Source organism: Pongo abelii, chromosome 14, assembly GCF_028885655.2.
Source record: "Pongo abelii isolate AG06213 chromosome 14, NHGRI_mPonAbe1-v2.0_pri, whole genome shotgun sequence".
In the NCBI taxonomy this organism is placed as follows: Eukaryota; Metazoa; Chordata; class Mammalia; order Primates; family Hominidae; genus Pongo; species Pongo abelii.
Genome location: NC_071999.2, coordinates 119,038,647 through 119,066,142, shown reverse-complemented (window position 1 = coordinate 119,066,142; position 27,496 = coordinate 119,038,647). Strand labels below are relative to the sequence as shown.

Below are 27,496 nucleotides of genomic sequence, written 5' to 3'. Positions count from 1 at the left end.
CTAGAAGGAAAGGGGCAGGAAAGGCTGTCACCAACTTAAACCCAAAGTGGCGTCGTGTGTGCTTTAGCTTGTGTGGATTTCACAGAACCAACACATTTTGTCCTTCTTTAAGAAAATAAATAAATTAATCGTAGGTGAGGGGCACCACGTCCTTGCTCTTTCATTAGCCGTGTGGCAGTTACCTGAGAATAAAATGTCACTTATTTAGATTTATATGTGATGAGATGGAAAACAATGACCGGCCTTACCTGCACCAGAAATATGATAAGGAAATAAAAGTTGGCTACTCTTCTGAATTGTTCAAATAAATTCTTGGGTATAAAGTTCCAAAATGTGTACTGCATAAAAGAAAAACAAACATCCATCATTTAGATCAGATTTTACTCTCGTAGTGTTACTCTAGGGCATAGTAAGTAGCACTGGATTTTACAGTACAAAATGTTTAGCTTTAGATATAAAACTCATAATTCATAATTTAGAGTGTCTGTTGACAGCTAAGACGGCTGAAACAAAGTGTGTACTCTGAAACACATATGTAAATTACCTAACTCCAGAGAATTCAAGATAAAACGCAAGGTAGCTCAACAGTAGTTTGATTATTAAGATGTCTTTTATAAAACGTAAACCTGTGATCATTAACTCAACACATTAGCATTTTACTTCAGTAATTTCTCATGGTCCCTCCTCTGAGTGACAGGCGATGACAGCGAGCGGAATGGAAGCCTTCACCCAGCTCTAGGCAGCTTCTGAGGCAGACGTGTTTCTTGTCCACAGCTCAGGCACAAGGGCTTTGAGGCCTCAGGGGGAAGGACAGGAAAAGGAGGGGAAGGAGGGCAGAGAGGCGATGGAGGGGAGGGAGGGGAAGGAGGGAATGAGGGGAATGAGGGAAGGAAGGGAAGAAAGGAGGAAAAGGAGGGGAAGGAGGGGAAGGAGAGGAAGGAGGGGAGGGAGGGGAAGGAAGGCAGGGAGGGGAGGGAGAGGAAGGAGGGAAGGAAGGAAGGAGGGGAATGAGAGAAGGAGGGGAGGGAGGGGAAGGAGGGAAGGAGGGGAAGGAGGGGAGGGAGGGGAGGGAGGGAGGGGAGGGAGGGCGGGGAGGGGAGGGAGGGCGGGGAGGGGAGGGAGGGGAGAGAGGGGAAGGAGGGCAGGGAGGGGAGGGAGGGAAGGAGGGGAGGGAGGGGAGGGAGGGGAGGGAGGGGACGAAGGGCAGGGAGGGGAGGGAGGGGAAGGAGGGCAGGGAGGGGAAGGAGGGCAGGGAGGGGAGGGAGGGGAGGGAGGGGACGGAGGGGACGGAGGGGAGGGAGGGGACGGAGGGGAGGGAGGGGAAGGAGGGCAGGGAGGGCAGGGAGGCGAGGGAGGGGAAGGAGGGCAGGGAGGGCAGGGAGGGGAGGGAGGGGAGGGAGGGGACGGAGGGGAGGGAGGGGAAGGAGGGCAGGGAGGGGATGGAGGGGAGGGAGGGGAGGGAGGGGAGGGAGGGGACGGAGGGCAGGGAGGGGAGGGAGGGGAGGGAGGGGAGGGAGGGGACGGAGGGGAGGGAGGGGACGGAGGGGAGGGAGGGGAAGGAGGGCAGGGAGGGGATGGAGGGGATGGAGGGGAGGGAGGGCAGGGAGGGGAGGGAGGGGACGGAGGGGAGGGAGGGGAAGGAAGGCAGGGAGGGGATGGAGGGGAGGGAGGGGAAGGAGGGGAAGGAGGGCAGGGAGGGCAGGGAGGGGAGGGAGGGGGGAGGGGAGGGAGGGTGGAGGGGGGAAGGGGAGGGAGGGGGAGGGGAGGGAGGGGGGAGGGAGGGGGAGGGGGGAGGGGGAGGAAGGGGGAGGGGGAGGGAGGGGAGGGAGGGTGGAGGGTGGAGGGGGAGGGAGGGAGGGAGGGGGGAGGGAGGGGAGGGAGGGGAGGGGGAGAGAGGGAGGGAGGGGAGAGAGGGGAGGGGAGGGAGGGGAGAGAGGGGAGGGGAGGGAGGGAGGGAGGGGAGGGAAGGAGGGGAAGGAGGGAAAGGAAGGAGGGGAAGGAAGGAGGGGAAGGAAGGAGGGGAAGGAAGGAGGAAAAGGAGGGGAAGGAAGGAGGGGAAGGAAGGAGGAAAAGGAGGGGAAGGAGAGGAAGGAGGGAGAATGCCCAGCCACCACAGCCTCTCCTCTCCACACTTCTCATTTTGCTTCTGTAGCAGTTTCATTCAACTTCTGTGTTGAAAACAACAGCATCCCAGATGTCAAGAACCTTCACTGAGTTTGGAAATAGTTTCTGAAATTTCATCTGACATGTTTTTGTGCCGTAATGAAGACAGTCTACTGAAACCTGAAGAAGGTCTCACAACCTGTGCTGTGGCCTCTGCCATCTGTGTGTCTCTTCAACGGTGCTTATTTCAAAATCCTATTCCGAGGTGGGTTCTGGCTCCTGGAAGCCAGAAGTAGTTGTCAAATTCTCACACCACGAACTTCTTTAATTCCAGGCTCATGAACATAATTTATTTACAATTCAGTGTAACAACTAAAGCCTGGTATGGTTCTAAACTAACCAACATATTCTGAATTTGGTGTTTACAAATATTTCAGAGGAAATCCATGTGTGTCTTTTAAAAATTCTCTGCCTCAAGTTTCCAGTGGCTTAGAGAGTATATAAGGAATTTCCATTTTCTATTCTAATTCACATTTACAAAGTGATTTTACCTTTCATAATAAAGTTCCTTAAATGAGGGTAAAAACAGAGTAGTGGCTCCCCCCAGTTTATGACAACTATGGCCATATTTTCAGTTCCCTTCTCAGGTTGACTGTAATAAAAAAGGCAAGGGGAGCTCCAGAAGAGAGTCTCTGGAGTTTTAAAAAAGAAACTAATTTCCAGGTCCTCCCTAGGTCATCCCGCCCTACCCATCCAAACACCCTTATTTTCCATGTGTTGTTTGATACCAGGTTTTTATCAGATATGTGTTTTGCAAATCTATTCTCCCAGTCGGTGGCTCATATTTTAATTCTCTTAACTGTATTTTGCAAAGCTCAAGTTTTTAATCTTCATGAAGTCCAACGTATCAATTTTCCTTTCATGAACAGTGTTTTTGGTGTTATCCAAACACTTGTTGCCAAACCCAAGGTCACCTAGACTTTATCCTACATTTCTACGAGTTTCATTATACATTTTACATTTAGGTCTATGACTCATCTTGAGTTAATTTTCTTGAACGGTGTATGATCACTGTCTAGAGTCACTGTTGTGTTTTTTTTTTTTTTTTTTTTTGCATGTCCAGTTTTTCTAGCACTATTTGTCGAAAAGAAATAGTGCTTTTCTGTCTGCCCTGAATCGCCTTTGCTCCTTTGTCAAAGATGGGTTGACGATCTGGGTGAATGGGTTGACGATCTGGGTGGATTTCCTGGGTGGATCTACTCCCAGGCTCTCTATGATGTTTCATTGATCTATTTGTCTATTCTTTTTTTTTTTTTTTTTTTTTTTTTGAGATGGAGTCTCACTCTGTTGCCCAGGCTGGAGTGCAGTGGCGCAATCTTGGCTCACTGCACGCTCCACCTCCTGGGTTCATGCCATTCTCCTGCCTCAGCCTCCAGAGTAGCTGGGACTACAGGCACCCACCACCAGGCCCAGCTAATTTTTTTTTGTATTTTTAGTAGAGACGGGGTTTCACTGTGTTAGCCAGGATGGTCTCAATCTCCTGACCTCGTGATCCACCTGCCTCAGCCTCCCAAAGTGTTGGGATTACAGGCGTGAGCCACCGCTCCCGGCCGCTATTTGTCTATTCTTTCAGCAACGCCACACTGTCTTGATTATTGTAGTTTTACAGTAAGTCCTAAAGTTGGCTAGTGTCAGTTCTCCAACTTGGTTCTTCAATACTGCGAGGCTATTCTGGGTCTTTTGCCTTTCCATATAAATGTAGAATCAGTTTGTTGATATCTAGAAATTAACTTGCTGGGAATTTGATTAGGATAGGTCAAAGTGGGAAGAACTGACATCTTAAAAACATGGAGTTTTCCCATCCATGAACATGGAACATCTCTCCATTAACTTAAGTCTTTGATTTCGTTACAGTTTTGTCGTTTTCTTTACCTAGACCTTGTACATATCTTGTTAGATTTATACCTATGTAATTTGGTGGGTGGGGGGGTTAAATGTAAATAGTGTTTTAAATTTCAAATTCCAACTGTTCATTGCTGGCATATAGGATAGTGATTAATTTTTGAATCCTGCAACCATGCTATAATCGCCTCTAACATCCAGAAGTTTTTTTGTTATTGTTGGTTCTTTGGGATTTTCTGCATGGACAATCACATCACTTGTGAACAAAGATAATCTTATTCCTTCCTTCCCAATCTGTATGCCTTTTAGTCCTATTTCTATTCTTACTGTATTAGCTAGGATTTCCAATACAATGCTGAATAGGAACAGTGATGAGGGATTTCTTGCCTTTTTTCCAATCTTAGGGTGAAATCATCTAGTTTTTCACCATTAAGTATGATGTCAACTATAGGGCTTTTCGCAGATGCTCTTCAAGAAGCTCAGGAAATTCCCCTCTGTTCTTAGTTTGCTGCAGTACATGAGTGGGTAGTGAATTTTGTCAAATTCTTTTTCTGCACCTATTGATATAATCATGTAAGTTTTCTTTTTTAGCCTGTAAATATTATGGGTTGTATTAGTCGATTTTCAAATGTTGGATCAGCCTTGCATACCTAGGATGAACCCACTTGGTCATTGTGTATAACTCTTTTCATACATTGTTGAATTCGACTTGCTAATATTTTATTGAGAATCGTTGCTTCTATGTTCATGAGAAACACTGGTCCGTGATATCGTCTTTCTGGTAATATCTTTTTCTGGTTTTGGTTTTAGGGTAATGCTGGCCTCATAGAATGAATTAGGAAATGTTCCTTCTGCTTCTATTACCTGAAAGAGATTGTAGAGAATTGATTTTTTTTTTTCCTTAAATTTTGGTAGAATTCACCAGTGAAAACATCTGAGTCTTGTGCCTTCCATTTTGGAAGAGAATTAATTATTGATTCCATTTCTTTAATTGATGTAGGCCCACTCAGATTATATTTCTCCTGGTTTGAGTTTTGGTAGATACTGTTTTTCAAGAAACTGGTCAATTTTATCTAAGTTACCAAGTTTATGGGTATAGGGCTGTTCATGATATTCCTTTTAATCTTTTTATTAGCCATGTTACCAGTAGTGATGCCCCTCTTTTATTTCTGATGTTTGGAATTTGTGTCTCTTTTCTTTTTCCCTTGTTTAGCCTGGCTAAAGGTTTATTGATTTTTTTTCAAAGAACCAGCTTTTGATGTTTAAAATTTTCTCAGATTTCCTGTTTTCAATTTCATTAATTTCTGTTCTAATGTTTATTAGTTTTGTCTTTTTTTTTAAGTTTCCTAATGTTGAAGCTTGTTGATTTTGGATCTTTCTTCTTTTCTAATCTATGTAGTCAATGCTATAAATTTCCCTCTAAGCACTGCTTTTCCTGCATCCCACAAGATTTGGTAAGTTATATTTTAATTTTTGTTTAGCTTAAAATATTTTTATGCCTCTTGAGACTTGATTCATGTGTTATTTAGCAGCGTTTTGTTTAATATCCAAATATTTTGGGATTTTCCAGTTAACTTTGTTATTTATTCATTTCTAGTTTAATTCTACTGTGGTCTGGAAGAGTACTTGGTATGATTTCTATTCTTTGAAAATGTGTTAAGGTGTATTTTATGGCCCAGAATGTGATCTGTCATGGCAAATGTTCCATGTGAACTTGAGAAGAATGTGTGGTCTGCTATTGTTGAATGAAGTATTTTATAAATTGTCAGGCCTCTGAGCCCAAGCTAAGCCTGTGACCTGCACGTATACACCCAGATGGCCTGGAGCAACTGAAGAACCACAGAAGACAACATTCCACCTTTATGATTTGTTCCTGCCTCACCCCAACTAATCAATCGACCTTGTGACACTCCCCCCCGGACAATGAGTCTCATGACCTCCCCACCCAGCACCTTGTGATCCCCGCCCCTGCCCACAAGGGATAACCGCCTTTAACTGTAATTTTCTACTACCTACCCAAATCCTATAGAACTGCCCCACCTCCATCTCCTTTTGCTGACTCCTTTCTCGGACTCAGCCCACTTGCACCCAAGTGAATAAACAGCCTTGTTGCTCACACAAAGCCTGTTGGTGGACTCTCTTCACATGGACGCGCGAAGACATAAATGTCCATTAGGTCCAAGGGACTGATGGTGCTGTTCAGTTCAACTGTGTCCTTACTGATTTTCTGCCTGTGGACAAAGGTGATGAAGTGTCCAAATATAACAGTGGATTTTCTTTCTCTTTCCAGTTCTATCCATTTTTGCCTCACATATTTTGACCCTCTGTTGTTACAGAGACATTAAGAATTGTTATGTTGTCTTGGAGAACTGACCTCTTTGTTGTTCGGCAATGCCCCTCTTTATCCCTGGTAACTTCTCTTGTTCTAAAGTCTGCTTTGTCTGAAATTAATATAGCTAATCTTGTGTCCTTTTGAGTAGTAGTAGCATAGTACATCTTCCTCTATCTCTTAAACCCGTGTTTTTATATTTAAAGTGCCTTTCCTGAACACAACATATGGTTAGGTCTTGTTTTTTCTATTCTGACAGTTTCTGTATTTGGTTTATTTAGACAATTCACACTTAAAGTGATTATTAATATAGCTGGATTAATATTTACCATATTTGTAACTGACTTTTATTCCTTTCTTCATAGTCTATGTTTTTTGTGACTTCTACTCTTTACCTGCCTTCTTGGGTTTTAATTGAGCATTTGATGTGACTATTTTCTCTCCTGTCTTAGAATATCAACTATACTTATTTTTAAAAAAAATTACTTAGTGGTTGCACTAGAGGCCACAATATACACCCACTCTCACATAACCCGCACTGTGTGTGGTGCAGATTCCTCGCAAAAGCACGCCCAGTTCCTTCTTGCCCCCCAGGACACTGCTGTCATACATTTCATTCACCCCTGAGCAATCACCACTGAATAAGTGCTATTATCATTCTGAATAAAGTACTCTCTGTTAGACCAATTAAGAACACAAAAAGCAAGCTGGGTGCTGTGGTCTGCAATCCTAGCACTTCAGGAGGGTGAGGTGGTGGATCCCTTGAGCCCAGAAGTTCTAAACCCGCCTGGGCAACATGGTGAGATCACGTCTCTAAAAGAAATAAAAAACAACAAAAAAGCAAAATATTTAATTGTACTACCTTCACTTATTCCTTCTTGCTATGGTTTGAATGTGTCCCCTCCAAAATTCAGGTGTTGCCAATGTGACAACTAGTCATGGTCCCAGGAGGTGGGGCCTTCAAGAGGTGATTCCGCCATGCGGGCTCCTCCCTCATGAATGGGATTAGGTGCCTGTATAAAAGGCCTTGGCAGAGGGAGTTTGCCCCTTTGCCCTTTTGCCTTCTGCCACATAAGGACACAGCCCTCCCCCCTCCAGAGGATGCAGTGCCCAAGGAGCCATCTTGGAAGCAGAGACGGGGCCCTCACCAGACACCAAACCTGCCAGTGTCTTGATCTTGGACTTCCCAGACTCTAGAACTGTGGGGAAATCAATGTCTCTTCTCTAAAAATTACCCAGTCTGTGGTATTCTGTTGTAACAGCACAAAAAAACTCACACTTTAATGCTCTGTTCTTTCCTAAGTAGACCTGAATTTCTGACCTATATAATTTTCCTTCTTTCTGAAGAACTTCTTTTAACATTTCTTGCAAGGGAGGTCTACTGGCGATGGATTTCCTCAATTTTTGTTTGTCTGAAAAAGTCTTTATTTCTCCTTCACGTATGAAGGATAATTTTATGAGATACAGAATTCTGGGTTCCTGGCTTTTTCTTTCAACACTTTAAATATTTTACATTATTCTTTTCTTCCTTAGACAGTTTCTGGAAGAAAGTTTGATGTAATTCTCACCCTTGTTTCTCAGCAGGTAAAATGTTCTTTTCCTCTGGTTTCTTTCAAGATTTTTTCTGAGTCTAATTTTCTGCAATTTAAATGTGATGTCTAGATGTACCCTTTTTAAAAAATTTATTCTGCTTTTGTATTTATCTCTGAGCTTCCTGGATCTGTAGTTTGGCATCTGCCATTAATTTTGGAAGCAGCCACTTTTACTGAAGATATTTCTTCTCTCTTTTGTTTTTTTCATTATGCATATATGCTTTACCTTTTTTTTTTTTTTTTTTGAGATGGAGTTTTCACTCTGGCTGCCCAGGGCGGAGTGCAGTGGTGTTATCTTCGCTCACTGCAACCTCTGCCTCCCGGCTTCAAGGGATTCTTGTGCCTCAGCCTCCCAAGTAGCTGGGATTACAGGCACCTGCCACCACACCTGGCTAATTTTTAAAATTTTTTTTTTTATTTTTTGTATTTTCAGTACAGACAGGGTTTCACCATGTTGGCCAGGCTTGTCTCAAACTCCTGACCTCAGGTGATCTGCCCACCTTAGCCTCCCAAAGTGCCAGGATTACAGGTGTGAGCCACTGTGCCTGGCCTGCTTCACCTATTGTAATTGTCCACAGTTCTGTTCTGTTTCTTCACTCTTTTTTCCTCTTTGTTCTTCAGTTTGGAAAGTTTCTATGGACATGTCTCAAGGTCACGGGTCCTTTGCACACCACGTCAGTCTCCAAGCAGCCTGTATTATAAATCCCCGATGTGGCTAGGGCAGGAATATGATTCTGTGGGCATGTCTCAAGTTCACAGGTGCTTTGACACCACATCAATCTCTGTACAGTCTGTATTATAAATCCCCAATGTGGCTAAGCCAGGGGTATAATTCTATGGGCATGTCTCAAGCTCACAGGTGCTTTGACACTGCGTCAATCTCTGTACAGTCTGTATTATAAATCCCCGATGTGGCTAGGGCAGGTGTATGATTCTATGGGCATGTCTCAAGGTCACGGGTCCTTTGACATCACGTCAATCTCTGTACAGTCTGTGTTATAAATCCCCAAAGTAGTTAGGACAGGTGTATGGGTTTCTTATGCTGCTATAACAAATTCCACTTTGTGACTTAAAACAACGCAAATTTATTATCTTACTGTTCTGGAGGTCAGAAGTTTGCAATGGGGTTCACTGGGTTGAAATTAAAATATCAGCAGGGCTGGTTCCTTCCTGGAGGCTCCAGGGAGAAACTTTTCTTGCCTTTTCCTGCTTCCTGCAGAGGCTGTCTGCATCCTTTGGTCCCCTTCACCCTCTGAAGCCAGCCGTAGCTCAGACAGTCTGTTCTGCCTCCCTCTTCCACTTACGAGTGCCTCTGTGGTTACTTTTGACCACATGAATAGTTCTATAATCACCTCCCTATTTTAACGTCAGCTGTTTGGCAATCTTGATTCCCTGGCCACAGACAGTGTCATAGTCAGAGGTTCTGGGGATCAGGATGTGGACATCTGTGGGAGGCCATCCTTCTGCCTGCCACACTAGGTTTTCTTCATGGGAATGCAACCAAATTGAGAACCAAAAGGCAAGAACTCTGGACGGAAAAGTAGACATACAAACTGAGACAGAGTAGAGAACACATGGCTAGCTCTTCATTCCTTTTGTTTCTCATTCAGAAAAAAAGCAAACAAAAACACCAGATTGCCAATAAAAGTATAGGCACTTTCTTCCTTTACAAAAACGACAATCTTAATTCTCAATTTGCTAACCCCACCTCAAGATAATTTAGGTACTCTATCGAAATTCTGGAAATATTTACTCTTTAGCATACTATGAAACACATAGACTTCAGAGTCAGTCCCCACATTTGATCCTGGCTGGCCCTGCCATTTAAAAACCATGTAAACTTCAGCAAATTATTTAATGATTCTGAGCTCTAGTTTTCTTGTGTATACAACTTGGCAAACATTATACATGTGATCGATCTTTTTAAATATTTGAGAAAGATATATTTTCTCTCAAATGGGCCATAATGAAAAAGTCAGTTACTCTCCATTAACTTTTAAAAGGACACATTAAAGAAATACCTTAGCCCACCCATGTGAGGCCAGTCTTACTTTCCAGCACCCAAGCCAACAAATTTATTATAATTATACGTTTCCACAAATTTCTATAATACATCACTCAGCAACAAAGTCACATTAATGAAAAAAGAGTCTACTTAAAATTCTACCTTTCATTTACTGAAGTACTTTCAGATGAAAAGTACACGCTGTCCAGGATTCCTTCCAAAGGACCCTTGGAACTAAAGTGAAGGTGCAGATGCAACAGGCTGGCTACAAGCTGGGAACCGCGACAGTGGAGATGAGCCACAGAGATTTACAATGCTCCTCTCTATGGTTTTGAAAGTTCCCATGTTATACGAGGAAGTTTTGGTAATATTTATGAGATAAAATATGATCTGCGATCCTTCTAAACATGCAGATCAACTTCCATCAGGCCTGGAAGGCTGTGCAAACTCATGGACTTGCCATAACTTATTTATTTATTTATTTATTTTGAGATGAAGTCTCACTCTGTCACCCAGGCTGGAGTGCCGTGGCGCCATCTCGGCTCACTGCAACCTCCGCCTCCCAGGTTCAAGCGATTCTCGTGCCTCAGCCTCCCGAGTAGCTGGGATTACAGGCACCCCCCCACGATGCCCAGCTAATTTTTGTATTTTTAGTAGAGACAGGATTTCACCATGTTGCCCAGGCTGATCTTGAACTCCTGACTTCAGGTGATCCACCTGCCTCAGCCTCCCAGAGTGCTGGAATTACAGGTGTGAGCCACCTCGCCTGGCCGGGCCTTACCATATTTGAATGTTACTGTACAGCTTTGGAATTTGAAACCACCTGCACGATTGCTTTATTCTTTTTTTCTTTTCTTTTCTTGAGACAGGGTCTTACTGTGTCTGTCACCCAGGCTGGAGTGCATTGGCACAATCTCGGCTCACTGCAACCTCTGCCTCCCGGGTTCATGTGATTTGCTTGCCTCAAACTCCCGAGTAGGTAGGAATACAGGCGCCCGCCATCACGTCCAGCTAATTTTTTATTTTTTGGTAGAGACAGGATTTCACCATGTTGGCCAGGCTGGTCTAGAACTGCTGACCTTGTGATCCACCCGCCTCGGCCTCCCAAAGTTCTGGGATTACAGGTGTGAGCCACTGCACCCGGCCTCAATTGCTTTATTCTAATCAGGCACTGAGGGCTGCAGCTGAGCCCCATGATGCTGTGTAATCTCTATGTTTCACAGAGTAAGTTATTACTGCTGACCATTACTATCGTCAAAAGGAGGGTTATTAATTCCTGGTGATGTCTAACAAGAAAAGTGAAACCCCAATGAACTCATTTAAATGGTCATGACTGCACTGACACAGCAGTACCATCGGGATAAAATAAACTGAAATGAGCATTTTATTCTACACATTAGAGCGAGAAAGCTGACAATGGTGGCCAGTTATCCTTTGCTCATCGTTGTTGAACTGTAAAAATATAAATATTTGCCTGGGGACACAATGTAATGTAACACTGGGCCCTTCAACTGTGATACAATCAGCAGATGTCCTCAATCCTGGGAACTCCTGGCGTGAAAGCCACAGCATAGAACCAAGTGGTTTTCCTCCTGCAGGAAATCTGGGAAAACCGAGTGGTGCTTGGCACCTCTCTTCACCTCCAAAGACACCATGCATTTTGCTGAATGACACGGGACAGTCATTCTTTTCATTTCTCACTTGTACAACAGATGCCATAGCCAGAGTCCACAGCTGCCCTGGCTCTGATTTTGGCCCTGAGCTGGAACGCCTCACTAGCGTCTGAGCCTCAGGTTTCCGCCTGCCTCCTGTCCCTTGTGGAAGCCAGTCTCTGTTTTTTGTTACTCGCCAGCAGTGTGGTGTGCAGACAGGGAAGAGCATGGCCTCACCTGGCCTGCCTCTGGCCTCTGGCTGCGAGACGAACCCGGGCACTGTCCTCTGCCAGCAGCCCAGGTGCCCGCAGGAGCACCTGCAAGCTGTCTGAAGCCCCAGCTAGTGTTTACCTGAACACGGCTCCAGCATCACGGGGCCCACCTGACAGTCCTGAAAAAGGCGGGGACACCGGACACCCATCTGCTTGGGACAACGAGCCACGCGCATGGAACTGAGGTCACTCTTTCGTTTATGACCGGGAGGCAGGGATGCAAAACACAGAAAATTATGCCAGGACAGTGGATTACTGATGCTGGAAATTCGTGAGCACCCAGAGGGGCTGTTAAGAAAAGCACCTCTGGACGGGCATGGTGACTCACGTCTGTAAACCCAGCACTTTGGGAGGCCGAGGTAGGCGAATCACCTGAGGTCAGGAGTTCAAGACCAGACTGGCCAACAACGGCAAAACCCCATCTTTGCTAAAAACATAAAAATTAGCTGGGTGTGGTGGTGGGCACCTGTAGTTCCAGCTACTTGGGAGGCTGAGGCAGGAGAATCACTTAAACCCGGGAGGTAGAGGTTGCAGTGAGCCAGGATCGCGCCATTGCACTCCAGCCTGGGCACAGAGAGAGACTCTATCTCAAAAATGAAAAGAAAAGGGCCCCTGGCTCTGCGGAAGGAAGTCCAAGCCCAGTGCCAGACTACAGGGGCTATATCCTCTTTTGTGGCCTCATGCACATGACTGAGCTCTAAGCCTCAGCTTCTTCATGAATACGTTGGGAATAATCAGTATTGGTGGGCTTACAGGGTTGTTTTAGAGATTACATGATATAATAAACATGGAAATCATTTATACAAATATAAGTCATGAAAACACTGGCTATACCTACGAATTGCAGAGGGAATTTTTCCTGCCCAATTACCAGAAGGATTCAACTTTCTTGAAGGCATGGAGGGACAGTATAGGCTAAGCCAAGGTTTAATTCTGTAGCCTCCTGTGGGCAAAGCTGGGAACCATGTGAATTCTGTGCCCCGAAGTACAAACCTGGAAAAGGAGGCACGCAGTGATCCGTCACTTTCTGGAGTTCAGGATTCCCCATGTGGGGGGTGCAAGCAAGCCTGGGGGAGCTCTGCACAGCACAGGAAGCAGGGAATGGGGAGTGCTGGGCTGTCATTTCGGGTTTTGACACTGCCCAAAGTCTCTCCCCCAAGGAGGAAACAAACGCTATCATCGCCGATCACAAGTAACTGCACTTCCGTCAAACAGATGAGAAGTTAAAAATAATCCGACGGCATTTTCATCCTCTATTACGACTTCTTCCGTGACAAAGGCTTTCATCCTTTGATTTCATAAAAGCAAACTTGCTGAGAACAAGCTTCTGTGGCACTTAAAAAGTCTTAACTACTAGCATTTCTTTTTTTTAGGTAGAAATCATTTCCTCCGCCACCCCAGGAAAACATAGATACGTTATCACAAATGTATTCTCCAAAATCAGTCGTAAACTTATGTCTTACAAATTAAACGGCATTTTTTTTTTTTTTCACACATCCTGAGCTGTTAAATGAAAACAATTACGAGTCATCAATTCCAGGCTTGAGAATTCCACTTTGGTTTATCTGGATCGAGGTTACTGTCAGGCCAGCTACCTGCCTAGATTCCAGATTCCAGCCTTTCTGAGGGCCTTTCCTTCCTGAGTTCCATTAGCAAAAGAGGTTATGCTGGACGTAATTTTCCCTTGAAATTATACAACCTCATCCACATGAAACTGAGACTAAGCTGCTAATAAGATCTCAATGCATGGGCGGATTTGAGAGCCCCCTTCTGTCCTCAGAGGTTGAGATGAAAGGGGGCCAAGTGCTCTCTTGGCCCCGCCACGCCCTCCATCTGCGCTCAGACGTCGCTCCTGAGAGCCTGTTGGCCCCGGTCTATGCATTCCTGAGCGAGGGCTTCCTTGTAGGAAGGAGACACGGCTTCTCAAAGGCCCTGGAAACCAGCAATAAGCCCACAAAACCCATCCTGACAACCTGCCCACCGCAGGGCTTCCCGGATCAGAAACTGAAGAGACCTCAAGGGGCTCCAGTTCCACCGGGAGCAGCGGAGAGGAAGGGCCCAGCCGAGGGGGAGAGAGGGTAGCACAGAGCCAGGGAGCAGGGCCAGGCGGCGCAAAGCCACCGAGGCCACTGCCTGCAGGGACGTCTGAAACGGACAGTAGGAAAAGGACAAAACTTGAATGATACAGCAAAGGGGTCAGGAGTGGGAGGCAGAAATCGCCATGCTCTGTCATCTCCAAAACCTCCATGGGCAATCACAGGAGTGCAGCTTCCCGCCAGCCCCTGCCAGGGGGACCAGGACCCTCCTCCGACGCCTGGATTGAGCTCTGCTGCTGCTGCTGGTTTCTTCCCTGTGGCCCCACACAGCATCCTCATCTGCAGGGAGAACCAGGCACGTGGGGCTGTCGGGCGAGCTCTGCCCCAGGAAGGGAGAAGCCAGCTCCCAGGGGGTGGGCTGGGTGATGCCTTCACGGCCCCTATCTGGCTCAGATGAGCCACACTGTGCAGGCGGTGCCAACTGCGGTTCCACACGCCCATCACCCATATCCTGGAATCCTGCCCTACAAGTCCTCAATGGCACCGCATGTGGACACCTGGGTGCTTTCTGCCTCTCTGTACCTCTGGGCCGCGCAGGCTGAGTTCTAAGCAGTACGTCTGGGATTTGTTTTGGGCTGGAGGGTGGGGGGTGGGTGAAGTACATATGAGCTTGGAAACCATCTTCAGTGAGCTCTGCCTGAGACTGCGTCAACTTTATAAGTATTACCACTGCAGAGACAATATTTTGGATGTGATTTCTCATCAGTACATTTCTCCTTCCATGAATCATGACTGGGAAACCACCCACAGCACTTACGTGGTTGGGACTTTGTTTTTCGGCATTTATATGTCCTGTTTCTAGAGGTTAAAGCTATTAAAATTTTTTGTAATCCTGGAGTTACAAATTAAATAATCCCATAAAAAGGCTTTGAAAAGGTGACCTTTTCTGTTGTAAAATATTCTTTAAAAATGTGCAACTCTTCAAGAGCACATAAATAATTAAGAACCACAGGGGTCTACATGCCAGGACGCTTGAGTGTGAATTAAGTAGGTCCACCACAGGGGTCTACACATCAGGACACCTGGTGTGGATTAAGGAGGTCTATCGCAGAGGTCTACACATCAGGACACCCAGTGTGAATTAAGTAGCTCTACACAGGGGTCTACACGTCAGGATGCCTAGTGTGAATTAAGTAAGTCTACACAGGAGTCTACACATCAGGACGCCTGGTGTGAATTAAGTAGGTCTACACAGGGGTTTATACATCAAGATGCCTGGTGTGAATTAAGTAGGTCTACATAGGAGTCTACATGTCAGGATGCTGGATGTGAATCAAATAGGTCTCCACAGGGGTCTACATGTCAGGGCGCCCGGTGTCAATTAAGTAGGTCTATCACAGGGGTCTACACGTCAGGACAGCCGGTGTGAATTAAGTAGGTTTATCACAGGAGTCTACACATCAAGAAACCCGGTGTGAATGAAGTAGGTCTACACAGAAGTCTACACGTCAGGACACCCGGTGTGAATTAAGTAGGTCTACCACAGGGGTCTATACATCAGGACACCTGGTGTGAGTTAAGTAGGTTTATCACAGGGGCCTATACGTCAGGACACCCAGTGTGAATTAAGTAGGTCTACACAGGAGTCTACACGTCAGGACACCTGGTGTGAATGAAGTAGGTCTACACAGAAGTCTACATGTCAGGACACCTGGTGTGAATGAAGTAGATCTACACAGAGGTCTACACGTCAGGATGCCCAGTGTGAATTAAGTAGGTCTCCACAGGGGTTTACACATCAGGACGCCTGGTGTGAATTAAATAGGTCTACAGAGGAGTCTACACGTCAGGATGCCCGGTGTCAATTAAGTAGGTCTCCACAGGGGTCTACACGTCAGGACGCCTGGTGTGAATTAAATAGGTCTACATAGGAGTCTACACGTCAGGATGCCCGGTGTGAATTAAGTAGGTCTCCACAGGAGTTTACACGGCAGGACACCCGATGTGAATTAAGTAGGTCTACATAGGACTCTACATGTCATCAGGATGCCGGGTGTGAATTAATTAGGTCTCCACAGGGGTCTACGCATCAGGACACTCGGTGTGAATTAAGTAGGTCTCCACAGGGGTCTACGCATCAGGACACTCGGTGTGAATTAAGTAGGTCTCCACAGGGGTCTACGCATCAGGACACTCGGTGTGTATTAAGTAGGTCTCCACAGGGGTCTACGCATCAGGACACTCGGTGTGAATTAAGTAGTTTTTCACAGGGGTCTACACATCAGGACGCCTGGTGTGAATTAAGTAGGTCTCCACAGGAGTTTAGACGGCAGGACACCCAGTGTAAATTAAGTGCGTCTACATGTGAGGACACACGTGTGAATGGTGGGCCGCCACACACATCCCCATGTGCAGCCCGTCCATGCGTGTGCCTGTGTTTAGCTCATCCATTTTGAAGGACAGTGAAGATAAACGGAGTCTGAACACAGGCACATACGTTCCGCACCATCTGGAAAGTACAGTTTACCCCGTGTTTAATGGCAGCAGCTAAATTTCCACCTTGTTCTTAAGACCCGTTTCCAGGTCACTCTCTGAACGTGGGAAATGTGTGTGCACTTCCACGCTCCAGTCCATGGAGAGAAACACGCTTTGTTTAGACCGCGGCACTCTGCTCGTGCTTCCTACGCTTTGCCTGGGCTGCACCTTGTGAACAAGCTTAAAGATTTCCCCCCAGGTTTTGCTGTCCAGCCTGCGTTTGTTGGCTTTTTCTCCAGGGTGGCTGGTATCGTTTCTACCTTACTGGCACTGAGACTCTGGCCAGGGTGGCCCACGACAAGCACATGGCCAGGCGCCTCAGAAGTGGGACCTGGGTGGGGTTTGGATCCTGGACTTCAGACCTGCACTGCCTCTGTGACACGGTCACCCAAGAATAGAGACACTGAGCTGTGAGCCCTGGGCAGGTGGAAAGCCTTCTGTGGGCAGTCACCGGGAGGGAGAGAGCAGCACCCTCGGTGAGGTCCTGATCCAAAGCTCTTGCTGGGGGTGGCTGGTGGCCGTGACAGCAGGGCCAGGAGCAGAGCTGGTCTTTGAAACCGAGAAGCACTAACACCCCCTGGCAGCTGCTTTTTAGACACATCATGGACACTCAGACCCAAGCCAAGTTACCTTGGACGAGACGATTCTGTTGTCTGGGTATCTCTGTGGGATGTAGGCCTCTGCGCCCGGAGGTGGCTCCCTGTGTCCCACGTAGATGGTCCTGCTGTCCACCCAATTCTCTTCTCCTGCACACTGTGGAAAGGAGAGCAGTGTTAGGCAGCTGCTTCAGAACCTGCATCAAAGGCTCTTGCCCAGTGTTGCCTTGAGGCACGTTCGTCGGAAGGGAGACCTGTACCTGCTGCTGAAAGCATCGTTCAGGGCTGCAGGGAGATCTGGGGCCCAGCACCCCAGGCCCGAGCCACCCTGTCTTACGCAGCCCTCATGGGCCAAGGTCTTCTGGTGAGCACCAGGAGGGTCTGCACTCCTGTGAGAGCCACACAGTGAACTCCAAAGCTGACTGCCAGTGGAAACAGCTCAGGGCGTGTACATAAGAACAGAACACGGCCAGGCGCGGTGGCTCACGCCTGTAATCCCACCATTTTGGGAGGCCGAGATGGGCGGATCATGAGGTCAGGAGATCGAGACCATCCTGGCTAACACGGTGAAACCCCGTCTCTACTAAAAAATACAAAAAATTAGCCGGGCGTGGTGGCGGGCGCCTGTAGTCCCAGCTACTCGGGAGGCTGAGGCAGGAGAATGGCGTGAATCTGGGAGGTGGAGCTTGCAGTGACCGAGATAGCACCACTGCACTCCAGCCTGGGTGACAGAGCGAGACTCTGTCTCAAAAAAAAAGAACAGAACGTGTGGCCAAATCGTAAGGCTTCCAAAACAGAAGAGACAGTGATGTTGGGAAAGGTCTTTAATGGAAGAAGACAGACAGACTATGATATTGGAGTAGAAGGTGGGACTCGACTCCAGAGGTGGGGCTTGGACACCGGACCAGATTGAAGACTAGTGAAAACAGGGCTGGGGCAGAGGCAGCTTTCCATAAGACATGGCCGCGGTGTGCCTGTCAGTTTACCATTGCCATGGCAACAGCCAGGAGCTGCGGCCCCTTTCCATGGCAATGACCCTCTGCCTACAAGTTACATCCTTCTCCTAGAAATTTCTGCATAAACCACCCCTTAATCTGCATGCAATTAAATCTGCCCTGAGCTACTCCTCTCCGCCTGTGGGGCAGCCCCACTCTGCAGGCGCAGTCAGGGAGCTGTAGCCTCTTCAATAAAGCTGTTTTCTTCTGCCTTCTGCTTGCCCTTGAATTCTTTCCTGAGCAAAGCCAAGAACCCTCCAGGTTCTTGCCCCACTGTGGGGTCACCGGCCCTGCATCTGCAGATGCCTAAGAGTCGCTCAACCCTGCTGGGTGTCAGGAACAGGAAGGCTCTCCTGCAAAGATGACTTAGGCCTGACCATCTCTATATTACTCAGAACACTGTATTTGGAGGAGTTAAGGAAACAGCTCTCACAAGAAATATTTCAACAACACTCAGGCGGGCCATTTGATGTCAGCACTAAAACCACAAAAATACCTTAGCTCGTAACAGGAAATCCAAACCCCACATCTGAATACGCAGCCCTGGCCATGGCCCTGAGCCCACCTCAGAATACGTGGCCTTAGCATGTGGCTCTTGTCCCATGCCCCAGTTCTCTGAAGGAACTGCAAGACATTAGCCTTTCTGGGGCATGAGAAACACAGCTGAAGAGGAGACGGAAGCCTCCTCCATGAGGTGAATGCGGTGCGATGGGACGGGAAAGACGAGCAGGCACTGCCATTGAAGGGCTGACCGGGCCACTCCTCGCCGCAGGCACAGGGACAGTTTCCCACTGAGCTGCTCACCCGTGAGGGGGACACCAGCACTTTCTCAGGGTCCTGGAGCATGAAATGAGGCAATGGGAACAGAATATGGCCAGGGGCCCGGCCCAGCACAGACACTTGTAAATGCTCGGGGCCAACTCCTTTCTCTGTGGGCTGCCCCTCAGTGCTTCAGGGAACTCTCATTTTTTAAAGCCAAGAAAGGCAGGCAGGGCCTGAACAGTCTGGAGTCCCTGTCTGCGTGGTGCTCTCGTTTATAAACCTCATGGGGCTGTTTTTGGACTTGTTTATGTTATCAGCTCCTCTGCTCCTCTATCAACCTCTCAGAGGAAGTCTTTCCACACTGTCCCACCCAGAACATCCCGGACAGGAGCTGTGTGAATGTCTGCACATTTGCTTTAATAAATTCCATTGGTAATTCACCTGCAATTTCTTTTATTAGGACTCAGCTTTGCAGAAAAGTCTAAGTAAAATAACGGAAAGAGACCACAGCAGTCCCCGTGTGCCCCAACTGTGTTTTCAGAGATGTTCGGCTGAGACTATGAACCAGTGTTTCCACGGGGAGCCGAGGCTTCCACACTCCTGGGGACAGACGTACACAAGGCAGCCACCAGGCCAGGGAAGAGCACTCCACCCTCAAACGAGCCAGACGCAGTTTTCCTTCCCACAGCCTGGCTGCCCCTCCCCACGAGGACGGGCCTTCCTCCTCCGGGACTGGGTCTCCCTGCCTGACGGGGGCCTTCCCTGCTGTCTCTATTTTGTGGTGAAGCTAACAAACCTAAGGGATGTGGACTTTAAAAGCGTCCTAAGAGCTTCATAAATAAACTGCTGCCTATAAAGGCTAAGAAAAGACCCTGGCTCCTTTGTTTTCACAGAACATAGCCAAACAAATGTTTCTCATTCTTGTGCAATCAGGAAATTGCACTGAATAAGAATATAAGTGAACCAGAAAAAGAGAAAAGCATACAGGTATCTTTTAATACAAAAGTGAAAATCCTAGAAACTTTCTTCTAAGCTTCAAAGACAGCAACTGAATTTCAGGAGTGGCCACGAGCCCAGACACTGGTTCGGAAAGCCAAACGCTTCCCTGGAGCCGTGTGGCATTGCCCACGCCACAGCGAGCCCACGCTTCCTGGCCGCTTCCAGCCAGCAACAAAGGGACCCTGTCTCATGGAGGAACGATCAGGATGAATGGATAAAGTCCACTCCATAGTCTCAACACCGGCGAGCAGACGTTTATCATTATATAATTACATCAAAAACAACTCAGATACAGCCCAACAGTGTAGTGGCGTTTAAACTGCCACAAGTAGGAATGACTATTTTTGTCTGTGCCATGGCATCAGAAAATAGGCTGCCTGCCAATGTGCAGTGGGCCTTGCCCGGCAAGTGGGCGGCCTTGCCTGACGGCCTCGTCAGCGTAACAGACACCAGACTGGAACAGGAAGGGACCTGAGGCCATGAGGTCACTTAGACGGCCTCACCCAGGGCATCAGGAAGGCTGGAAATGTACGTGTCTCTTCAGGTTCACACTTCAAACCAAAGGGAGCTCTTTGTGTTGTATACGCCACAAATGTTCAAATTCTTTTTTTTTTTTGCAAAGTGAAGGCAAGTTTATTAAGAAAGTAAATGAATAAAAGAATGGCTACTCCATAGACAGAGCAGCTCACAAATGTTCAAATTCTAGGAAGACTAAACTGCCCAAAAGGAACAGAGCCGAAAACACGCTGGACCCCCAGAGGATGCAGACACAGTCACAAACAGCGGCCTGGGGATAGGGCGCCCGGTCCCTGCTGCTCACTGGCTCTGTGGCTGAAGAAACAGAGCCGAAAACACGCTGGACCCCCAGAGGATGCACACACAGTCACAAACGGCGGCCTGGGGACAGGGCGCCCGGTCCCTGCTGCTCACTGGCTCTGTGGCTGAAGGAACAGAGCTGAAAACACGCTGGACCCCCAGAGGATGCACACACCGTCACAAACGGCGGCCTGGGGACAGGGCACCCGGTCCCTGATGCTCACTGGCTCTGTGGCTGTGGCTACCTCACACCACGTGTCTCTGTCAAATGTTGTCAGCAGCGACATGAAGGGATAAGGAGGCCCAACCTTCGTGGTCCTCCCAGCCCTAAGATTCTGGTTCTCTGTACAGTTAGCAACGAAAACAAACTCAGGAGCCTCAATCATGTAACTTCTGAACCTCACCAGTCTTGAATCCAGGGCCAGACATCCTGTGCATAAATGGGGCATAGACAAAATGGGGTCCCTGGTGGGCACAGTAGCTCATGCCTGTAATCCCAGCACTTTCGGAGGCTGAGGCAGACGGATGGCTTGAGGCCAGGAGTTCAAGACCAGCCTGGCTAACATGGTGAAACTCCATCTCTACTAAAGAAAAAAAAAAACACAAAAATTAGCTGGGCATGTGGGTGCCTATAGTCCTAGCTACTTGGGAGGCTGAGGCAGGAGAAATGCTTGAACCCGGAGGAGGAGGTTGCAGTGACAAGATGGTACCTCTGCTCTCCAGCTTGGATGACAGAGCGAGGCTCCGTCTCAAAACAACAAACAAAAGACGGGGTCACACCACACGGGGCTGTTTTCAGGATTCAGAGTAAAGACACGGGTAGTCGGGAAGCTCTCCAGGGCAGAAGGACGGAGACCCCAGCCTCTCTCTCTCTGCATTCCCAGACAGGATCAGCGACACAGCTCAGCCAGCCCTGTGCAACTCCTCCCAGCAGAACCCACCCACAGCCAGAGGCTTCCATCAGCAACGCAAAGCTGAAACCAGGCACCAAACTGTCTACGTCAAGTAACAGGTTTCCTAATGACTCATTAACAACCCATGGTCCAAACTGCACTGAGAAAGCCACGTGGCATGTCCCCTGGAGGGCTGGCATCAAGTTCCAGTTGAAGTAAAAATCTACCCTGTGCTGATGGGACTGACCATAGGACACAAACCGACCAAAGGAAACATCTTGAGCAACTCTTGGAGGGGCACAAAAAATTCGGCGAAAAGGTTCACGGCTGCGCTGTTCATGGAAGACAAAGGTGGCAGCCTCCAAACGCATGTCCACTGATGAAGGGATACACGGAAAGGAAGCGCTGACTCCCACAGCAACACGTGTGGGGACAGAAAGCATCCCGCGTGTGAAGCAACACCGTGTTCGCATGTGAAGCAACACCGTGTTGTGAATCCATTCTGAGGAAATGCCCAGAAAGGCAAACGCAGAGACGGGGGCTGCTGGGGGCTGGGCGAATGGCTGCCGATGGCCCCTGCCCGGGGGATGAAAACCTTCTGGGTTGGAAGGTGGTGGTGGGTGCACGACTTCGAATATTTTCCAGTTGGAACCAACGGATTGCATGCTTTAAAAGGGAGGATTTTACGGTACGTGAATTATACCTCAGTAAAAGTGTTATAAATATTTTTGCCAAATGAAAGGCACGCTGGTTTGCACACGAGATCATTATTTCCACACTGTCTCATTCTAGAAACCTAACAGTCATCCTGGCATCAAGAGATATCACTCATCTGTACAACTACCACCATCAAACTTGCTCTGATTTTCAGCTTGCCTTTGGTTTAATGCTTTAATGACTCAAGTGATTTTCTTTACTACCTTAGAGGAAAAAGTCATTCTTTTTTGTTTTTTCTTTTTAATGCGACAGAGTTTTGCTCTCATCTCCAAGGCTGGAGTGCAATGGCAAAATCTCGGCTCACTGCAACCTCTGCTTCCAGGTTTAAGCAATTCTCCCGCCTCAGCCTCCCTAGCAGCTGGGATTACAGGCAAGTGCCACCACGTCCAGCTAATTTTGTATTTTTAGTAGAAATGGTGTGTTGGCCAGGCTAGCCTCGAACTCCTGACCTCAGGTGATTCACCCACCTCAGCCTCCCAAAGTGCTGGGATGACAGGCGTGAGCCACCATGCCCGTCAGGAAAAGTCATTCCTAGATGTCAGAAGTGCTTCTCTGTTTCAGTCTTCCCTGTAAATTCTAGAAACTTAGATATAAAGCTCTTCCTGAAAATCTCCGAGGAAGTGAAAACTTTTACTTTTAAACAATAATTAATTACTTTTTTTAAAGATGGGGTGTTGCTGCCCTGTCCCAGCTAAAGCACAGCGGCTACTCCTCACTCCAGCGGCTACTCCTCACTCCAGCGGCTACTCCTCACTCCAGCTGCTACTCACTCCAGTGGCTACTCCTCACTCCAGCGGCTACTCCTCACTCCAGTGGCTACTCACTCCAGCGGCTACTCCTCACTCCAGCGGCTACTCCTCACTCCAGCCGCTACTCCTCACTCCAGCGGCTACTCACTCCAGCGGCTACTCCTCACTCCAGCGGCTACTCACTCCAGCGGCTACTCCTCACTCCAGCGGCTACTCACTCCAGCGGCTACTCCTCACTCCAGCGGCTACTCCTCACTCCAGCGGCTACTCCTCACTCCAGCGGCTACTCACTCCAGTGGCTACTCCTCACTCCAGCGGCTACTCCTCACTCCAGCGGCTACTCACTCCAGCAGCTGTTCACAGGGACAATTACAGTGCACCGTAGCCTTGAACTCCTGGGCTCAAGCGATGCTCCCTGTGCAGCCTCCCAAAGCACTGAGATTGCAGGCATGCCACCATGCCCCAAATTACCTCAACTTAGAATGTATTTCTAACTACTTCAGTGTTTTACATCCAACTCTGAAAAGAGTTACAAGGTTTTGGCCCTGTTGCCATTCTTACACAACATAACTGCATGGGAGCCGGAGTGTGCCGGGGCTTTCAAAGCCACTGACCTGGACGACCTCCTCTCACAGAGCCGCTAAGCTCAGCAAACCTCTGCCTACTGCACCTCACACACTGATGAGAGGCACGTGGAGGCCGCAAGGCCTCAGGGCCTCCGGTGAGCTTTCTGTCCACCACATCAGCTGCTCACCTGGCTGCTAAAAAAATACATTTTTGCAAAAGGTATGTGTGGTATGATGCTAAACATGCCCATCTGTCTCATTTCCATGACTCACACGGAAGACCGTAGAAGAAGGAACAGGAAGGAGTGCCACAGGGTTGGGGAAACAGGAAAATGGACCCCAGCATGCCTTGCAGAGGTGCCCGCACATGGGCTGTGCCTTCTTCCGGGCCAGGCCCAGGCCTCTCTGCACAGGGTGCCATAAGAGCACCTCCGAGAGGAATTCCACACCTGGAGTTGGGGCAGAAAGGCACGGTGAGTGGCATGTGGGGAGTGCATGGGGAGGGGGCGGCAGGGCTTCCCGGCTGCATGGAGCCCACAGGGGAGGAAGTCTCACGTCCCTTCTCCTAATATGTGCGCTCAGGACACGGCACTGCACAGCGTCCTGGCAGCCTTCCCACCCACCTTCCAGCAGAAGGGGGCTTCACAGAGGGGCAGCTGTAACCGCATAGCACAGGAGCCTCAGAGAAAATGTCACCACAAATTCCGTCAATGCAGCTACCTGGGCAGCCTCCATGGCTCCTTCCCTTAATTATTATATTATTATTTTTTTTTTTTTTTGAGACTAAGTCTCGCTCTTGTCCCCCAGGCTGGAGTGCAATGGCGTGATCTCAGCACATTGCAATCTCCGCCTCCCAGGTTCAAGCCATTCTCCTGCCTCAGCCTCCCAAGTAGCTGGGATTACAGGTGTGTGCCACCACACCTGGCTAATTTTTGTATTTTTAATAGAGATTGGGTTTCACCATGTTGGCCAGGCTGGTCTCGAACTCCTGACCTCAGGTGATTTGCCCGCCTCAGCATCCCAAAGTGCTGGGATTACAGGCGTGAGCCACCATGCCCAGTCTTAATTATTTTTTTAAAGATAGTTTTGACATTTGGGATTGATCCACTGCTGCCTGAAAACACACAGTCTTTGTGCACGTGCCTGGCAGTGTGGCTTTCTGACAGGTGCCAGCGCCTGAGCTTGGTGGTGCCTGGCAGTGTGGCTTTCTGACAGGTGCCCAGCACCTGTGTTCAGTGGTTGAGGAAAATTTCCCCAAGGAGCAAACGCCCCTGAGGCCCCTGCCACAGGAGCATGAACTCTAAACCGGCGGTGCAGAGAGGCTCAAGGGACTAGACGCTGCGTTTCAGAAGATCTATGATGCGACACTCTCAGTGTGCACCACAGCATTTGGTCAGATATTAATCCCAGGCCAGGAGCTGGAGCCTCTCACCCGACAGGTCATCTCGGCCAGTCGCGGGGGCTCATGGCTGTAATCCCAGCACTTTGTGAGGCCAAGGCGTGTGGATCACCTGAGGTCAGGCGTTTGAGACCAGCCTGGCCAATATGGCAAAACCTCGTCTCTACTAAAAATACAAAAATTAGGCAGGAGTGGTGGCATATGCCTGTAATCCCAGCTACTTCTACTTGGGAGGCTGAGGCAAGGAGAATGGCTTGAACCCGGGAGGCAGAGGTTGCAGTGAGCCAGGATAGTGCCACTGCATTTCAGCCTGGACGACAGAGTGAGACTCTGTCTCAAAAAAATAAATAAATAAAATAGAATTTACTATCACTTCCCATTTGACAAAGCGCGACACCAAACCCAGAACCATCGCCACGCAGGCCAGAGCACAGCGTGCAAACTCACACCCGATCAATTATCCAGATGGTTTAGGCAGCGTTCAGCGTCACACAGCACAGACACCTGCCTTTTGAGGGGTGGCATTGACCTCGCTGGCCCTCTGACCCTCTCCGCATTTCCCCGTTAATAAAGCATGGAAAGGAACAGGGCAAGGGAGAGGACGGAGCAGGCGGCATGAAGGAATTTGCTCCAATGCGCCCAGTCCAGGGATGGAAGGAGGGTCTGGGATCTAGCCTGCGCTTTTGCTCACACACAGGACACACTAGAGGGGCTGTGGGGAACTGTCAACGATGTGGCCGACTCAGCAGCCCCGAGGTGTGCCTTCACGCAGACGGGCTCACTTGAGGACGAGTAACAGATGTCAACATGAATCCCCGTGGAAACAAACGACGGCCACCAGAACAAGCAGCAGTGGCCACGGACTCCGAGCCTGCAGGTCAGCCGCCTCCACGGGCTCCCAGGGACTCCAGCCAGGCCAGGGACGTGGGAAGGAGTCCAGGGAAGAGGGCTGGGAGGGCAGCTGTGGGCCTGACGGGCATGGGCTCACGCCCGGGAGGCGCGGCATCCTGTGGGGCTGGCAAGGGGAGAAGGGGACAGGGGCATATTTGCTGTTCTCTGGCTGACCCCAAGTTGGAACTGGGGGCAGAAACTAGGTTGTCATGAACTAAGTCGCCCCCGCCCTGCGCCAGGGCCATGGAGGTGTGGGCTGGGCTTCCCTGGTCACAAGTGGCTCAGCCACTGTCCCTCTTCAGGAAGGATGACACCTCTCCAGATACGCCCACTCACAGGCGGAGGGGGGCATTATGAAATAATTCAAACATGCAGAAAACTGGAGTAAGGAAATAAATCACCCAGATTTCACAAATGTTAACATTTTTGCTATATTTGTACCAACCAATTTTTTTCTTACAGAAATAAATTTAAAATATAGATTTTTATATAAGTCATTTGAAAGTATTCGCCTCCTTCTTTTTAAAAATTCTGGCAATGAGTAAGTAGGAGAGGAGAAAACTGCAGTTACCTAACACCCCTTTAGAGAAGGCATGTCCTGGAGGCCTCAAGCTGCTGGGCCAAAAGCACCCTCAGGGAGGGGTTCCTCCTGTCAGCGGCCCCCTGACTGTGGAAGCCCGCCTGTGTGCATCCCATGCCTCCCGCTGTGTGGTAGGAAGGAAGAGGATGGGGCTAAGGCAGAGTCGGATAACGAGCCCTTCAGCAGAGAGGGGCGCTGTCTGCGGCAGCTTCACAGCAGAGCTTCACGCCATGTTCTGCCAACCCCACTGGAAGAAGAAACACCTAGAAGCTATGCGGCCAGCCCATGGGTACTTCACCTGCACTTCAAGGGCCTGCCTCAGAGCAGGGAAAGACTGATAAACTGAGTCACACCAAACGCTGTTAGCTCTCTAAGCCAGTGCAAGCAAGGCCCCTGCGGGGAACCCACTCGCTGTCCCTCAGACGCCACATCCGAGGTACACACTGCAGCCTGCTGGCCTTGCCGCCTGCCCCGAGGAAGTGGGACCCACCGAACAACAAAGCCTCCATTCACCAGGGTCTTGCAACTCTGCAGCTCCCGTGATGGGACGAAGGTGGGAGGAGCTGCTCACACACACAGCCTCGCACGCCAACGACGCTTTTCACCGATGCCAGCAGACGTGTGTGTTGCTTAGCCAGTCTGACATACACAGGGCAGTGATAGGAAAAGGACCAAAGGAAAGAGCGTTCATTCAGACCCTGACCCAGAGACCCAGGGCTCTCACACTCTGAGACTGTGACCTGGGATGAGAAATACGTTGTAAGTCACCATGCAGTCCGGGCTGTGCGTGCAAACACAGAAAGGCAAAGCCTCCCCTGTCTGCTCAGTCTGGTCCCCTGCTCTGGTTCTGCGTGTCTTTCAGGGCTGCTTTACCTCGAAATGAGCTGCAACTGTGATCTGGTACACGTCTTTTGTGAGTGGGTGCAGCATATCGCACATTTGCAATTTGTAAGTTGGAATCTCACCCTCCCCTGAGAGTCCCTGATTAAAATAGTTGCTGGAATGGGATCTATGTTCCTCTAAAGTACCATCATCTCCCATTTCTCCAAATATAATAAACAGGGCCCAGGCTTGACATCTTCTCAAGGGCGTCACCCAAGAAGACAT

At 48.7% G+C, this 27,496-nt stretch overlaps 1 protein-coding gene across 10 annotated transcripts in view; it reads right to left on the bottom strand.

Moving 5' to 3' along the window:
* ATP11A (ATPase phospholipid transporting 11A) overlaps window positions 1-27,496 on the bottom strand; it is a 199,078-nt gene that overhangs the window by 80,605 nt on the left and 90,977 nt on the right. For all 10 annotated transcript variants that reach the window (XM_024231048.3, XM_024231049.3, XM_024231050.3 and 7 more), the window contains exons 2-3: window positions 17,057-17,179; window positions 249-338 (exon numbers count right to left, since the gene is read on the bottom strand). In XM_024231048.3, coding sequence (XP_024086816.3) covers window positions 249-338; window positions 17,057-17,179 — 213 coding nt within the window. The remainder of the gene's footprint in view (window positions 1-248; window positions 339-17,056; window positions 17,180-27,496) is intronic.